The sequence below is a fragment of the Populus trichocarpa genome, chromosome 5 (genome assembly GCF_000002775.5).
Source record: "Populus trichocarpa isolate Nisqually-1 chromosome 5, P.trichocarpa_v4.1, whole genome shotgun sequence".
NCBI classification, from domain to species: domain Eukaryota; kingdom Viridiplantae; phylum Streptophyta; class Magnoliopsida; order Malpighiales; family Salicaceae; genus Populus; species Populus trichocarpa.
In genome coordinates, this window is record NC_037289.2 from 16,140,651 (window position 1) to 16,158,894 (window position 18,244).

Below are 18,244 nucleotides of genomic sequence, written 5' to 3' on the forward strand. Positions count from 1 at the left end.
TCTATACGTGACGACCATTTTCTAAATAATCTTTTTGATGTTCTTATTGGCGGCTTCTACTGCGCCATTCATTTTTGGCCGGTATGGCGAGGAATTTGAATGCTTGATCTTCCACTTGGTACACAACTCCACTATCATTTTGCCATTGAAATTCTGTGCATTATCGGTCACTATCTTTTCCGGAGGACCATATCGACAAATCAAGTCCTTTTCTACAAACCTCTTCACTACCTTCTGTGTTACGTGGGCATACGAATTAGCTTCCACCTATTTGGTGAAGTGGTCAATAGCCACGAGGATGAATCTATGCCCATTGCTAGCTTTTGGGTTAACAGGACCGATCACATCAATTCCCCACATTGCAAATGGCCAAGGAGATATTAGATTAAATAGCAGCGCTGGCGGTGTATTGACCTTATCACTGTAAACTTGACACTTGTGACATTTCCTGACATAATCAATGCAGTCTTTCTCCAACGTCATCCAAAAATAACCAGCCCTTTGTATTTTCCTTGCTATCATATGACTGCTAGCATGAGTTGAGCAAATCCCTTCACGGACCTCTCGCAATGCCTTTCTAGCATCTGTTTCATTCAAACACCTTAGCAGGGTTCCGTCAAATGATCTTTTGTATAAAATCTCTCCATCTAAATAGAAGTCTATGGCCAACCTTCTCAAGGTTTTCTTATCCGTTTTAGAAGCTCCCACCGAATATTCATGATTCTGCACAAGATTCTTGATATCGTAATACCAAGGCTTTCCGTCTATCTCTCCTTCAACTAAGCAACAGTGAGCTGGGTCGTTTCTAATGTCAATGTGTACAGGTTGTACCTTATATTTGAGATCAATGGTAGTTATAGCAGCTAGCGTGGCCAAAGCATCCGCAAAATGGTTTCCCTCCCTTCCTAGATGGGTGAATTTAATCTCTTCAAATTCCTTTGCTAGTGTGGATAAGTATTCCTGGTACGGCCTTAACTTTTCTTCCTTGGTCTGCCATTCCCCTTTAACCTGACAGATAATCAACATTGAATCCCCATATACATTTATCTTCTTTATCTTTAGCTCTAATGCCGCTTCTAAACCAAGGATACAAGTTTCATACTCAGCTGTATTGTTGGTGCACTCGAAATGCAGTTTAACCGAAACTGGATACTGTTTCTTATTAGGAGAGATTATTACTGCACCATTCCCGTTACCATATACATTCACGGCCCCATTAAAAAACATGGTCCACCAATCTGTCTTCTCTTCTTCTTTTTCTATTGACAATATATCTTCATCGGGGAAATCAAAATCCAAAGGTTCGTAATCTTCTACAGCATTATCAGCTAGAAGGTCCATAATTGCACTCCCTTTTACGGCTTTCCTTGTCATATACACTATGTCATATTCTGCTAATAAAACCTGCCACCTTGCAATTCAGCTTGAGAGAAAGCGCTTGTTACAAATATACCTTAGAGGATCCACTTTTGAAATCAACCAAGTGGTATAGTATAACATATAATGTCGTAATCTCTTTGCCGCCCAAACCAGTGCACAACAGAGCCTTTCTATCTCGGTGTATCTAACTCACATTCGGTGAGTTTCTTACTTAAGTAATAAATAGCTCTTTCCTTCCTTCCGGTCTCATCATGCTGACCCAATACACATCCCATGGTTGCTTCAGTTACTGTTAAATATAATACCAGAGGTTTTCCTGATACCGGAGGAACCAGTAAAGGTGGATTTTGTAAATAATGTTTGATTTTATTGAATGCATCCTCACACTCCTCATTCCAGGTTCCAGGATTCTTTTTCCTTAATAGTCGGAATATAGGTTCACATGTTGTTGTTAGTTGAGCTATAAACCGAGCAATGTAATTTAACCTTCCCAAGAATCCTCTTACTTCTTTCTCCGTCTTAGGGGTTGACATAGCTTGAATGGCCCTTATTTTATCTGGATCCACCTCTATACCTCTATCACTTACCATAAATCCTAACAGCTTACCTGATTTAACTCCGAATGAACATTTTGCAGGATTGAGCCTTAATTCATACTTCCTCAACCTCTCAAATAACTTCCTCAAAACTTCAATATGATCCTCTCCCTTTTTAGACTTGGCAATCATGTCATCTACATGCACCTCAATTTCCTTGTGCATCATGTCGTGGAACAGAGTCATCATTGCTCTTTGATAGGTTGCTCCTGCATTCTTCAATCCAAATGGCATGACCTTGTAGCAGTATGTCCCCCAAGGTGTGACAAAAGTTGTTTTTGCCTTATCCTCTGGAGCCATTTTTATCTAGTTGTATCCTGAAAAACCATCCATAAAGGAATATGTGGAACTTCGGGCAGCGTTGTCCACTAAAACATCTATGTGTGGTAGAGGAAAATCATCCTTAGGGCTAGCTTTATTCAAATTCCGAAAATCCACGCAAACTCTAATCTTCCCCTCCTTCTTAGGCACCACAACAATGTTAGATACCTATTGTGGATATCTAACTACTTCTAGAAAGCCAGCATCCCATTGCTTCTCGAGTTCTGCCTTAACCTTGATCCAGATATCCGGTTGGGCCCTCCTCAGCTTCTGTTTGACTGGTTTACAGCCTTCTTCCAATGGTATCTTGTGTACTACAATATTTGTATCCAAACCGGGTATATCTTCATAGGACCAAGCAAAGACATCTGAATATTCTTGTAATAGGGCGATCATTTTTGTCCTTTGTTCAGAAGTAATTAAGGTACCTATTTTCAACTCTTTCTTGAGTTGATCACTGCCCACATTGATGGTTTCGAGTTCCTCTGCGGCGGGCTTCCAAGTCTGTTCCCGCTGTTCCACTAGCCTGGTGAATTCACTGATATTGCTTTCATCCCATTCTTCTTCTTCCATAGCTATCACATGTTTGTTCAAGTTTGGCCATTTATTCTTGATGCTAAATGTATGTGATGTTGTAGGAGATCCGCTTTCAGGATTCCTGAAAGCGGGAAGTGTTTGGTGTAAATGCATAAAAAGACAATTTTGAAAAGTGCATGATCTCATCATTTATTTAAAGAAAAGATGGGTTCAATGACAAACACAAAATCTAGCTGACATCATGCGCCTTGATTGTCAACTAGAGAAAATAAAAGCAAACAAAAGCAATGACAAAAGCATGTTAAGGCAAACAAAGTTGGTTTACATTTTGAAAACTACTGGAGCTTCTTGGGTCACCCAGTTCTGAAACTTCTCGCCCTGAGCCAACTTGCACATGAAGGTCTTGGCGGAGGCTTCTTCTAGTGTGTGGATTGTTAGTTGTGGCAGTGCTTCATCTCCCTTTCCCGCTACTGTCTTCATGTCATCTCCTTCCACCTCATTTTCCTCCAAGGTGTTTATGCTCATATTTGCCAGTTCTTGACCAAGGCTTTCGGCTCCTTTATCATGTTGCATTATGTATGCAGCTTTTGGGAATGACACGCTAAGGGGAGGGATTTCTAGCTTTTCTTCTTCAGGCTCCCTTCCTTCAATTCTAGCTATTCTTCTTTCCCTTCTCCGACCAGCAGCCTACCGATGATCCTCCTTGTTAGGTTTATACCCTAGCCCAAATCTTTGATCGGCACATGTCATCTTTGCCGGATTAACCCCTTCTGGTACCCCGACGATAGGGTTATACTGAAATGGGATCTCGCGTTCCAAGAAGCATTGAGTTGCCATCCTTGCTGCTTCTGAGATCCTTGGCCTTCTCAGCACTGTGTTCTCCTGCACCCAGTCAGTGTTCACAATCTCAAAAGCATGGATATTGTTATCCTTGCAATCATCTGCCTCGATAAAAGGTACAACCACATTCTTTATCATGGATACTGTCTCCTCAGCTTTGACAGTTACCAATATCCCATTCATGATATACTTCAGGCATTGGTGCAATGATGAAGCTACGGCCCCCGCTGCATGAATCCAAGGTCTTCCTAACAACATACTATAGGAAGGGTGAATATCCATAACTTGAAGTGTCACTAGGAACATTTGTGGTCCCATATATAGCTCCACTTCTAAAGTCCCAATTATTGGCCTAGGTGAGCCATCATATGCTCTAGCCATCATAGTACTCGGCTTCATATGAGATTCATCGATCGGCATTTCTTTTAGAATGTGCTTTGGCAACACGTTAAGAGCCGAGCCATTATCGACGAGCACTTTTCCTATTATGCAATCCTTGCACCTAACCGTAATGTATAAGGGCTTATTATGTCCGGTACCTTCAGCATCAAGCTCGTCAGCCGTGAAGTACAGGTAATTAGTTGCGTGGATCCTCTCCATGAGATGCTCCATGGTTTTATGTTCAATGTCTTGGGGTACATACGCCTCATTCAATACCTTTTGCAAGGCGTTTCTGTGCGGCTCAGAGCTGAGTATCAAGGACATAAGAGAGATCCTAGCTGGAGTCTTTTTTAGTTGATCTACTATGCAATATTCGATATGCTTGATCAACTTTAAAAATTCATTCGACTCCTCTTCCGTTACCGGCTTATTAACTTCTAGTACTTTGTCAAGACCTACCACTTTTTTGCCCTTTGCCTTCCTCAACTCCTCGAGCGTAAAGCACCGACCACTCCGGGCCAAACCACTTATCTCAGTTTGGAACAAAGGAAGAGGAGCTCGAAGGTTGGAGGCCCAACCATAATTATAAGGCATGGCATTGTGATTTCCTTTTGTGCAGAAAGGTTTAACCAAGATTAACTTTGGCGGCCCATTAGCTGTTGGTTGGACCCTACATACTCCTGTCATCTTATCTTGACCTTCCATCATACTCACCTCACCACTGCCCTCCATGGGTTCAATCCTCAATTCCCCCATTTTCAGCATTTTTGCAATCTTTTCACAAAACTCGATGCAATCCTCAATATGATGTCCATCTCTTCCATGTAACTCACAATAATCATATCCCTCCAAATGGCTTTCAACATTTGTCTCCAGAAATCCTGATTGTACCAACATGTCGTACAACTTCTTCATGGACACCTTCAACGCCTTGCACTGATTTCCAGCTTCTATCATACCAACTCTACTACTACCTGTGACATGTTTAGGTAATGGGTTTGAATTAACATTGGGCTTGTCTTCAAAGGATACTCATCCTATCTTAATAAGCTCCAACAACCTCTTCTTGAAAGCGTAGCAGGTTTCAATCCCATGCCCGGGATTACCAGCATGGTACTCGCAAGTCAACTCGGGCTTGTACCAAATTGGGAATGGTGGTTGCAATGGTAGTGCAGGGATAAGAGCTATGTGTCCAATACTTAACAGTTTGGCATACATGTCCTTCAAAGGCATGGGTAACGGCGGCAGTTGTTCTGAAGTGTATCTTGTATTTGGTCTTTGGTCTTTGATGGTGGTTTTGGTTATTTGACTGGTTATTTGTTCGATTGGGGGGAAAAGGTTGGCTAATGTTCATGTGGGAGAATTGGGAGGTAGGTACTTGTAGATTATAAGAATCTACTCTATTACCTTTGTATCCACCTTCTAAGCTGTTAATATCACCTTCCCTCTATCTTCCAATAAAACCCTTCTTCTCCAACAGCTCAGCTATACGCCCAGCTTTAATCCCTGAAGGTATTGGCATCGCATCGTAGAAATGCTGAGAGGAGCTACCCATTAAATGCTCATAATAAGGTGCCTTGAAGGTATTGGCAAACAAGGTCACCATCTCTGTTTCTATCAAAGGGGGTTGGACATGCATTGCCTCATCCCTCCACCTTTGCGCATAGGCCCTTACCGACTCTTGGCTCCTTTTCTCCATTGACATTAGGCTTGTTCGATCAGGAGCGATTTCCAGGTTAAACTTGTACTGCTTAAGGAACGCCTCCACCAAGTCTCTCCAGCTCCTGATCCTAACACTATCTAACCTCATGTACCAGCTCAAAGCGGATCCTGCGAGGCTATCTTGAAAGAAATAGATTAGCAATTTATCATCGCGGATTACTTCAGCCATTTTATTGCAGTAGGATCGAAGGTGAGTGTTTTGGGCATTCCAAACCAGTGTACTTAATGAACTCTGGTATCCTAAAATCTTTTGGCACCACGATGTTTGGTACCAAACATACTTCAGCTGCTCATATAGGGTCAAACCAGTCATTACCCTCAACTGCCCTTAATCTTTCTTCGAAAGCAAACAACTTGTCTTGATCCATCAAACTGGGAAACCTATTATCCGGGATTCCCTCCGTTGTTAAGTCCACAGTGATTGGAGCATGAGTTGGCTGGATAGGGGTGATAGGCACAAAATGTTGTTCATTGGTCGAGTTTGCCCCCTGGTTTTGAGATGCTTGAGGGATGTGAGCTGCTGGCGCTCCTTAAGGTTGTTGTGCTGATGTTCCCTTCCCATTCTTAGCTCTTAGAAGTTGCTCGAGTAGGTCGGTTAGTCGAGAAACTTCATTTTTTATGGATTCCAACTCAGTCTGATAATGTGACTCTAAGTGAGCTCTTTCTTCGTTCTCCATCCGCGATCTGGACCGGGTATGGTGGACTTTGGATGTGGGACCTATATTTCATGATCTGAAGCATATGATAAATTAAAAACAAAATGCATGATGAAAATATGGTGCACATGATGTGAAAAAAAAATTTAGAGCTGACTCATGACTTTTGTAATCCTTTAGGCAAGATTTCCGAGTCGACCTGATTACTGTAAAGGAGGGTTTGCCAAGTTCTTATCATAGTAGCTTACCAAAACACATTAGAAAGAAAAATAAGTCATGGCCTTCTTATAAATAGAAGTCGCTCTTACAAAATGATAACAGAAAAGGGCTTTATACATCGCTACCCTTAAAAGGCATTTCCTCTATTAGCTAAGTCCCCAATAAAAGAGGTGATGGCCCTCATGTATTCTTGATACTTTAAAGCATCATTTCCAACTTGGGTGGCTTGTTGTTGCAACCTTTCTGCATAGTGGGCTGCTTGCTCGACCTGCTTTGTCATATGCCTTATCTTATCATGGAACACGGTATTATCTGTGATTATCACTTCGTTGCTGGTTCCTAAGGCTTCATTACTTCTTTCCAACACTCGAACCATATCCTCCGAACGTGCCAACTTATCCCTTACCCTTTGCAGTTCTTCCTTTTCTATATCCAGCTCGGCTATTTTGGAGTTAATTTGAACTGCAAAGTTGTCCATGTAGTCTTGACATTCTTGATGTTCTTGCTTAGCCTTACTCAGCTCCTCTTCCATCTCGAAGTAATGGCTTCTCAACTCCCTCAACTCTTTTTCTCGTATCTCGATCTCAAATTGTAAAGCCATCATCCTTCCTTTCGAAGACTCAGCTCTCTTCTGGTAATCTCTCATATCAGCCTCAGCGGCCTTTCTTGCACTTCTCTCTTCCTCAAGTTGCACCATATATTGAGCTCTGATCCTTCTTTCCTCTTCTATGTCGAGCTGGGCTAGCCGATTCTTCTCTTTTTCAACTTCTACTTTCTTTAAAAGAATGCTCTTTCCTTTCTTCAAGGAATCCATCACCTCTTTGTCAACATTCATCTTGCCTTTTGTTGATCTCTTAACCTTTGCCAACTCTTTTTCTGTAAGCCCATTCTTCTTAACCAGCTCATCATATTCGGTCATTCGATTCCTTAACTCAGCCTGGACCCCTTTTGCTATTTCTTCAGCTACCTCGGCCCTTTTCTGCCATTCCTTTAAAGACGTTAACTACTTATCCTGTTTTTCCAACCGCTGGTTCAAGTAAACCCTCATCGTATTTTCTTCCTCTAACTGACTTTCTAATAGTTGTTGCTGCCCTTTACTTTTGTTGAGATCAATTATACATCGTTCTAGCTGCTTTCTTAACTCTTCTTCATTATCAGTCCTTTTTCTTTTTGGTTGCTCTATCGCTGATTGTGGATATTTTTGTGTTGAGAAATCCCTCACTTCAGAAAGCGCTTCATTCCTCCAAACTGCATAATTCTAGCTGAATGATGTTTCAAAATTGCTCCCTTCTTCCCTTTTTACCATCAGGGGTCTTTCCCAATCTTGTCGGATAAGCTCCATCTCTTCAAGGAATGGTTGGTACTTGAATAAACCGACAAAATCAGCTAAACCCAGAGTTCTTGGTGCATACTGCATTCCACCCAACTGCCTTGTTACAAGGGCGGGCGCGTAACTGATGTACCCGGTTACACCAATCAAGGGAACCCATATCTTGCTTCCACAACTCATTGTGCAGATGGCATTATTCATCCATGGTGCTTTCCATTTGAAGTTGCTCCTTGGCAATACTGCATATTTATCTATCCATGCTTTCTCATCCTAGTTCTTCCAAGTCTCATCCATGGTAACCTTTAACGGTCGCAGGTCAAACCACCAAAAGTTGTTAAAGATGTCCCTTGGTGTTTCGATATGACTGATAATCCATAAATACAAAATAGGGATGCAACATCTCATGGCTCCTTTTCCATGTGTTCTGCAGTGGTTGAGTGATAACATGGTTTCTCCTAAAACGGCTGACGAGGGATTGATCCGGTCACGCTCGTATTCTATGAAGACACTTGCTGCTTCTAAACTGATGACTCCGATTTCGGAAGGGAACAATACCAGTCCAAAAATGGCGAAGGCCACCAACCTATATCGTTCATCTCCCAACTTGACTTCTTCAGAATTTTTCTTCATTCGGGCTTCAATGACCTTCCATTTAAAACCCCCATCGGCGACTCTACATTGGCTGATCTTTCCCAGGCCTAATAAACTGACTACCTCCGAAGCTGTGTCTTCAAATCTTCGCCTGAGGTAGATCCTGTGGTTGTTGTTTGGAAAATCTAGAATCCTTTCATATTCCTCCAAATTCGGTGTCATATCGATGTTCCCAAAGGTAAAACACCGATAACTAGGATCCCAAAAATTCAATAGGGCTTTGATTGCTGCTGCTTGTACAGGTAACCTCATTAGTTGTGCAATTCTCCCATATCGCCTTTCAAAAATAGTCTCATCAATATACTCCATAATAGACAATAACTTCCCCAAGTCATTTACCATGTGATTTATCTTGGTAATGCAAGGCAACCTACTAGCATCGATTCTTGGACATTTTTCTTCAGCTACCTGAGTCAACTCAGATTCTTGCCCAAACTCTTGGAAAGATAGGTACTTAGTCATGATTTCAGCTTAAAAACCTGGATTGATGAATTTAACATTATTAATCATGATGCAAATGAACGTAAGATACATATCCTAAGGACAAGCTCTATTTATTATGTGAGAATGGGCAATTTTTCTATCTGGTCTTGAAGGGGTCTCATATCTGCCCAGTGACGTTCTTCGTAAAGACAGTATGGGGGCGTTGCAAGGAACAGTTAAGGCACGTATGCCCACCATTACCAAGCAGGCACTCAGATATGAGTTGGGTGTTTCACGCATCTGAACCCTGACCAATAGTCATAGGGCAAATCGCTAATCCCCCACCTAACTTAAAGCTTGTGTGTGCTTCTCAAAATCAAAGTATGTGATGCATGAGACAGTTCTATACAATGCATGAACAGTAGGTGTAAAAAATTAAAAGCATATACGCAAATAACAAAAGGAAAAACATATTAACAATAACCACACGAAAACACAAACAAATCAACTTTTTGCGCCTTTTCCAATTGATCAATAAACTTTCAATTTCTTCAATTTGGCCCCTGATTTTGTTAATTACAGCCCCTATATTTACGTGTCTTTTCCAATTTGGTCCTTGGTTTCGGATTTCCTCAATTAAGTCCCTAATTGGCCATTAAACTTCAATATTTATACAATTAAGCCCCTGATTTGACCAAATCAACTCTTAGAAATTATAATTTGACCCCAGAACTTTAATTTCTTCCAATTAAAGCTCAAATTGACTTAAAAATCAACTTTTCTTGCAATCAAACCCTTTATAAATTCAATTAAACCTTCAATAAAATCCAATTAAGTCCATAAACATCCAATTTTGGACTTTTCTCTTCAAATTAAATTTTCTTTTCCCACAGGGGTCTCATCATTCAAGTATATACTGTAAAAAATTTCAATCCTTGTATTTTTGAACCTCCTTAATCAATTTTCTGATCCTTTCCTGAGCGCTCCAACCTCCTATTATTTTTCTAATTTCTTCCGGCTATATATTTATATTTTTATTTTTATTTTTGTGTAGGGACCAAAAAATGGGTTACAACATGGTGAAACTGGTCGTTGCATATGCCATGATTCTATTCTAAATCCCTCATAACTTAATGGGCCCAAAGACGACATTTAATCTTATAGATGCATTAACACTTCTTTTTTTATTGACACAAATGATTCTTGATTTATTTAATTAAATGCATGTTTATGCTTTTTTATTTATTTATGATTAAGATTTTTTTATTCAAAAGAAACGTTGAAAAAGTATGCTTATTTTTTTTCAAAAAAAAATTATTTAATCCACAGTGAAGCGCGAGTCAAATAGCTAGTTTAGCCTATTTGGTGAAACTGGTCGGTGCATATGCCATGATTCTATTCTGAATCCCTCACAACTTAATGGGCTTAAAGATGATATTTACTAGTATAGACAACAACTTAATTCAAACTCAAAAAATATCGACCTGACCTAACTTGACCTGAATTAGTGGGTATTATTTGGATAGTTACCTTATCCTAATATATACTGGATAGAGTATGTGTATTATCAAATCCAATCTGAAACTTGCCTAAGCCCAAGTCGAGATATATATTTATATTATTTAGATATATTTATAGAACATTTAAATATTTTTAATACAACATGATATATACATATCGCAATATTGATATAAAACACACACACATGTATAATATTTATAATTTTAGTATATACATACATACATATACATACATATATATAATGAGAATAAATATATTGAATTTTATAATTTTGTTAATATTTAATGAGAATAAACATATTTTATTAAACATGTCATACCGTATAAATCACTAATAACTATACATTTATTATTTTCTAAAAAAACCTCATTTCACAAGTAAATTTAGTATTTTATTTGGTTTGAAAATTTAGTAAGGTTAGTCTTTATCATCAACATTATATTAATAATTATAGAATACAATTTTAACATAATTTCAATGATTTTTATAATTTAAAGACTTAAAAATTCCTTATGATTATTTTAATGTTTTTTATAAGAAAAAATAACAATTTAAGAACTTAAATATAAAGTTTGTCTATCACAAAAAAAAAACTAAAACAAAATGTAAAGAAATAAAAAAAAAAGTCAAGCGAGCCTAGCATGCACACTTAGGCCAAGCGTTTTAGGCCCATTTGTAAGAAGATTGAAGTAAATGACGCGTTGTTTAAACCATCTTCTTTTTCGATGACTAGAATCTAAAAATTCTGTTTTATCCCCCACGCCTATTTTTTACAGCTTTTGTTTTTAATAAAAATACCTAATATATATATATATATATATATATATATATATATATATATATATATATAGAGAGAGAGAGAGAGAGAGAGAGAGAGTAACAAACACAAAGCATATTAATTTTGCAGAAATGTAAATATATAGTAGGATAATGAGATCTAAAGTAAAGAATCTTACTTAAATTTGTATAGAAATCAATACATGAGATATTGGTTAGAGGAGTATGTTTACAAAGAATTTTCTTCAGTGTATTTTGCTCTGCCTTTTGAAGCTTATGAGGTCTTCTTTTACAGTGGAGCTGTCATGAAAGAGGCCAAAAGACTTTTTGAAAGGCTGAAGATTCTTTTTGGCGCTTTTTAGTTGGCTATATGTTCTTGTTCCCTATGGTTAAGAGACGACAATCATGGAAATTTCCTTTAAATTTTATAGGGTTTTTCTTTATTGTCTTCTTATTCACCGATAGTTGATTTGTTGTTTAGTAGCATCATGAGATTTTGTAGAAAAAGACCTAAAACAATGGGCCTGAAAAAAGAGTTTGAAAATGAAAAGACTGAGCCTAGAAGAAGGGCTCAAAACAAGAGAGCCTAAAAGATCTTGAAAATACTTTTTTTTTTATGGATTTTGTAAAGATTGTAGGATGCCATAGCAATTATCTTCATTTTCATTACTGAGAGAAGTATATGATCCTGAGGATGAGGAGGCTGAAGAAGAGGAAAACATAAATTCTCCTTTTCCACTATTTAGGAGTTGTTTCATGACCTCAAAACATTCTTCTTTGGACTTGGCAGTTGCCAAAAGTGCTGAGGCATGGGCTTTTTGGGCGAGGAAAAGGGATTGAGACTGGTCTTGTAGAGTTGGTGGTTTTTTAATGCCATGTCTATTGTTTGAAGAAAACTATAACATTACAGTAGATTCAAAGCATTTATTTTTTGCCTCAAAAGAGCCCTACCATTTGACTTTGTATTTTCTTATCAAAATTACATGAGTATTTTAGTCGTTATAGTCAAAGTACCACGAGCATACCTAAGACACAAAGAATTTGGAACAAAACATAAGCATTGGGGGAAATTTCTTTTCTTTCTTGGTACCTTTGAAATTCTATTTGAAACGTTTGTAGCCCTTTTCAACCATAGGGTGTGGGTGAAGGAGTTCAGTAATACAACCAAGGTAATCCTACCATTAACGGAACCAATTTGGTAGTTTTGTAGTATTAATAGAGTTATCAAAATAAAATAATCAAGAATGGCTTTCTTTGGAGTTTTGGAGAAAGAAAGCATTAAATCATGCCTATTGGTGGTCTCGATAGGAATAAGTTTGGCAATGGTTATTTAATTTGGTATGGAAGTTGATAGGAAACGGATCCCATGATGAAGAAGTTGTTTCCAATCAGTTGGATGGAGGACATCTTTAATGATACCGGTGGAATAGGCTGATTCAATATAATATTGTTTGAGGTTAAAATGTTTAAATTTTAAAAAACCTGTAATTTCAAGGATGACCATATAGAAAGCATAGGTTTTTGTAGTTGTTTCCAATTAGTTTTGAAGATGTTTTTATGAAATTGGTTTGAGATAATGAAAAATTTATAGATTGAAGGAGAGGTTTTTGAGAAGAAGATTGCTTGGGTTTTGAAATTAGTGTAGAAGTTTTACCTCATTGAGAGGATTCATCCTTTTGAGAGGACTTCTAGCTGAAATTTTGTAAGGTTAGAAGTAATTCTAGAGATTTGGATAGAGTTTCTACCAAATTTTATACTTTATCACTTTGGATTGCTGAAGGATTTGTTACTTTCTCTTCAACAATAACTGCATCGTACCAAGAAGTTATTGGTTTTGCATAAGATATAGTAGAAGCCACAAGTTTTTGGAGTGCTTTGGGTTTTTTGTGGTTTTGTAGGTGCTGACCGAGGGGTTTTGCCCTTATATTTGGATTAGGGAGGCAACAGGACCTGTTTTGGAGAAATTTGTGAGTTAGAAAATCAGGAATGAAATTTGTATCGCCTTTTATATACTCAATATCAAAATAAAAAATACTTAATATAGCTTGCTATCTAGCAAAAATCTATTTTGAAGCAATATTTTGAACATCTTTTTGTAAAACTTCTTTAGAAGATTTGTAATCAATACGTAATAGGAATTGTTTGTTTAATAAGTCGCTTTGAAATTTTATAATACATAGAACAATTGAAAGAATTCTTTTCTTGATGGTAGAATAATTCTTTTGACAATCATTCCAATGAACAGATGTAAATTGAAGAATTTATTGTTTGGAATTTTGAACTTGTTTGAGAATTCCCCTATACTCTAATTCTGACTCATCTATTTCTACAATCTTAGAAGCTAAGGGATTGGCTAGATGAAGACAAAGGATTTCTTGCACTTGTTTTTTAATCTGACGAATAAGAGCAGTATGTGCATCGGATTATGGTACTGAGTTTTTTTTTTTATCATCTATTATGAAGGGGTTTTGCAACTCTACTAATATTAGGATAAAGTCTAAAACATAATTTAGACTTCTCAGGAACCTTTGTAACTGAGGTTTATCAAGGATTTTATCAGGGAATTTGTTAGCAAAGGTAAGGGGTCTTTTAATGGGTGTGATGATACCTTGGGAGATATAATGACCGAAAAAACAAAAACGAGTTTGAAACAGAGAAATCTTTGATTTGGAGACAACTAAATCATTTTGTTTTGTAACATGAAAGAATGTTTGTAGGTGTTTAAAATGTTACTCTAATGAGTTTGAAAATATATGAACATCATCAATATAAACTATATAAAATATGGAGTATGCATTAAATTTGTCATTTATTATCCTTTGGAATTTAGATGGTGCATTTTTTAAACCAAATGGCATAACATTCCATTTATACTGACCAAAAAGAATTGTGAATGCAATTTTGTAACAGGCTTTAGGATGAATTTGAATTTGCCAAAACCCTGATTTCATATCAAACTTAGAAAATATAAAAGCAAAATGCAATTTTTGTAATAAATCTTTCTTATTTGGAATTGGATATCTAATCCACTTTAAAGCTCTATTTATTAGTTTGTAATTGATCACAAGTCTAGGTGTGCCGTTTTCTATTTTAGAATTTTTGTTGACATAAAATGCAGCAGAAGACCAAGGTGATCTGGACTTTATATCAGACCTTTAGACTCCAAATCTTGAATTTTGAGTCTACAGTGTTGTTCTAATTCAGCATTCATTTGGAAAGGTCTTGCTTTTATAGGTATTATATTTTCAGAAAAGTTATCTTCATAGGGAACATCAACAACATGTTGTTTTCTTTTTCAAAAAGCATTTGGCAGATCAAAACAAATTTCATGTTTGATCTTGTTTCGGAAATCTGAAATTCTTTTTTGTAAAACAAAATTATGTAATTGTTGTTCAATTCTTTGTAAAAAACATCTTTTTTCAAATGATGTAAATGAAATTGTTTTTCATGGATCAATGTATTGATCTGATATTTATGTATAGAACATGCTTTGATTAGATTCAGATTTCTAGTTTTTTATTTTTCTAGGATAGGGAAAACAAGTTTCACACCATTAATTTTTGAAGTAATGCAGTCATGTATGGCTTTGTAAGGGGTAATTATGTCTATGAATAGAGTTCCAAGAATGATGGTATGATTGATGTCATTTGTAACAACAACAAAAAAACTTAAGATAAAAACCATTGTTGAGAATGGATGCTTGAGTTTTTCCTAAAAGATGAAGTTTGAGATTGTTTGTTGTAGAAAGTCTTTCAAAAGTATTTTGAAGAAATTATTTAGGAACTACTTCTTTTTTGATACAATTTAAATCAACACATATATCAAACAAGACAATAGTTTCTAACTTGTAGTCTTCTGAAAAAACTAAAGTATTTTTTATTAAATATTGTTTTTGAAGTAATTTGTGTTAAAACATTTAAATAGTCTTCAGGAATATGTTCGATGTTTGATAATGCATGATCTACTGCATGAGTCTCAAGAGTTTATTCTTTAGATTCTGGTTCAGAATCTGACTGGCTTTCTAACTTGGTCAGGAGGTATTGTAATATGAGTGAGTCTTTTTGTTGGGCTTATGTAAGGGTTTGTAACTCAGATTTAAGGGTCTTAATTTCTGACTGTAACTCTAGGATAATAGCTATAGGTTTGGATTTATTTTTCTTGTGGAGAATTTTTGTAAGATCATAAGTGTTGGCACTGCTTGTAAATAAGATGGAATAGTTTTTGATAAGTTGGGATGTCTCAAGTTTCTTAAAATTATTCAATAACTTATCTAAATATGATTTTTGTAATCAGACCAATCTTTTGATGATTCAAATTAATGTCATCATTTACAGTGAAAGACCTTTCTATTTTAATTTTAGTTTTTTTAATTAATTATTTACACTGAAATGAGAAAAATTACCTTTATGTCCAACGATGTCATTTTGAGGTTTGATAAACAATGTGCAACAGTGATTATGAACGAAAAATGCAATTTTTGTTTGTTAATTGTTGATGATACAGCTCAATAAACAATAAGAAATGAATATTAATTTCGTGATTACGAATCTGAATTGAAAAAAACTGTCCTTTTACTTTCTCTGGTCACTTAATCAAATTCAATTAGAAGGAGAGAGAAGCCAGTTTAGTATTGAATCATCATACTCAAGAGGCAACATTAATTCAAATATGCTTAAAATTTGATTTCAATAATTGAATGAAAGAATGATTAAATCAAAGAATAATCTCTCTTACAGCTCCACGTTTACTCTCATACATACACTAATGCTATCCCTTCTCAAATTAAAGTGGAACAAGTTGAAGTTGAAGGGTCAAATAAAGCTGGAAGCACGTATTTCCTTCCATTAACACCATGAGCATTATAGCTAGCACCAGTTGTAGAGTCCACTAACAAATCCCCAGCATAACCAGGATACGCACCCTTACCATAGACCCCAGGACAAGCAGATGCGGCCTCAAGAGGAGCCTCCTTTGGACCCTGGAAATAGCCATTTTCAAATGGGTTTGTTGCAGTCCCAGCCAAAAGACTAGCCAGATTGATTACCATACCATCAAGACCCACATCATTGTTGGGTGCAACCAATGGAGGGTTCTGTGGTCCATAGATTGGCTGGTGGAATGGCCACGCACATTGACCGGGGCATTGAGTCTCAGAGTTACCAACCCAAATGTAAGCAAATTTCGATCTCTTACCATTGATTTTTTTAGCACTCAAAGAGGACCCATGAGTGCCACATTTACTAGAGCAAAACCCTTCAACAGCAACATCAGATGATGTCAAAACAACGTTGATTGCACCCTTTTGACCACCCTTTGATGCTAGCTGCACGATTTGCTTGCTGGAGAGCGATTTCCCCAATGAATACCTCTCGTCTAAAATCTGTGCTCCTACAGAGAGGAGAAGAGGAGAGGTTTTCTTCGTCTTGACAAGGTTGTAATATTTCTCAGTAGCTTTCCACCACGTGGCAACAGAGGGTTGGGCTGTTGTGGGTCTTCTAGAAGAGACAGAGGCAATAAAATCTGAGACAATAGCACGCTGAGATGGCTTAAACTTGCCATACCAGATCAAGTTGATCGAAACTTCACCGGTAAGAAGAGGGCCATTGTGGTATTGAAATAACAAGGGATCTTGGCTTTGATCTGACACGGAGAATGTCCTTGCTGCTGAGCTGAATTGTATAATAGAGATTAACAGAACAAGTTGAAGAAGAGAGTGTGAAGAAAGAAAGGAGGCCATGATTGATCTGATGATCGGTAGTGATGGAAGAGAGGATTTTGTGAGTGGAGAGAAACGGAGGAGGAGATTGGGTATATATAGTCTCAGGGAAGTGTTGAAATCTTAGGGAGGGAAGCTACGCGGAGAGTGGGTTGAGAATTGAAAGTGGGCAAGTGGTGACATGACAGGTAAATAGCGCGTTGTTTCATTGGTAACTTAATGAGCGCGCGGCTACTCTCGTTTTCAACTGCATCTATTGTTAACATTACAGTGCTTGGCCAGCTAAGAGAGGACCAGGGACCACGCGGCTCAGAGAGAGAAAAGTGACAAAAAGTTAGTGCCACGTGGTCAGGGACTTGGGGGATGGCAAAAAAACCACCTCGTGTCTTTGTAATTTTAATTTCTCACCGTGTTGAAAGCTCTTCTATTTTCATGTTAATTAGTTTTATAACCCCAACTTAGTTTCAAACATTATTAAAAAAAAACATATGTTAATTTTTTAGATGCATTCTAAATATTATGATTTTTATTTTAATTTAAGAACACAAACTTATTGTTCGTATAGAAATATTATTTACATGACAAGTATGACTTCAAGCTAATTTTTAATGTAATAAAAAAATATATGGATGCTTTTTTATTGTATCATGGTTTTTTTTTTAATTTGTAAACATCAAAAATATTATTTATACTTAATAAAATAAATTAAAAATATATATATGAATCAACAAACCATGAAAGACTTGTTGATGATAACTAAATACTTAAATGGAAAGCTAATCATTTTTCTAAAAATAAAAAAAGCTTAATTAAAATTGAAATTCAGTTGGCACGTGTGTGGCAAATTGTCATCGCCCACATCCTTCGGGTTGGCAAGCATGTGCTACCAAACGAGCGACGGTTGAGTGCCGATGACATAGTTTTAAAATTCAGCTTGGTGGGTTGACCCGAACATCTTTTTTACTGTTTTTTTATATATTTTTTTTAATTTTATCATTTGATATTAGATTGGTTTGAGAATTAAATTAAACAGTTTTATTCAATTTTCTTTCCACAAGGTTATCGTGATTTCACGACTGGGTTATAGATTTGGCGTGCTAATTTTGACAGACTCGGGTTAATTTCTTTCTTGTTTTTTAAAATTGTGTTCTTTTCTATTTTCTCATTCCACATG

At 36.8% G+C, this 18,244-nt stretch overlaps 1 protein-coding gene across 1 annotated transcript; it reads right to left on the reverse strand.

Moving 5' to 3' along the window:
• Window positions 1-16,011: 16,011 nt before the first annotated feature.
• On the reverse strand, window positions 16,012-17,159 carry LOC7486592 (protein PHOSPHATE-INDUCED 1). Its single transcript, XM_002307338.4, has one exon. The coding sequence runs from the start codon at window positions 17,089-17,091 to the stop codon at window positions 16,132-16,134; it is 960 nt and encodes a 319-aa protein (XP_002307374.1). The 5' UTR covers window positions 17,092-17,159; the 3' UTR covers window positions 16,012-16,131.
• Window positions 17,160-18,244: the final 1,085 nt, after the last annotated feature.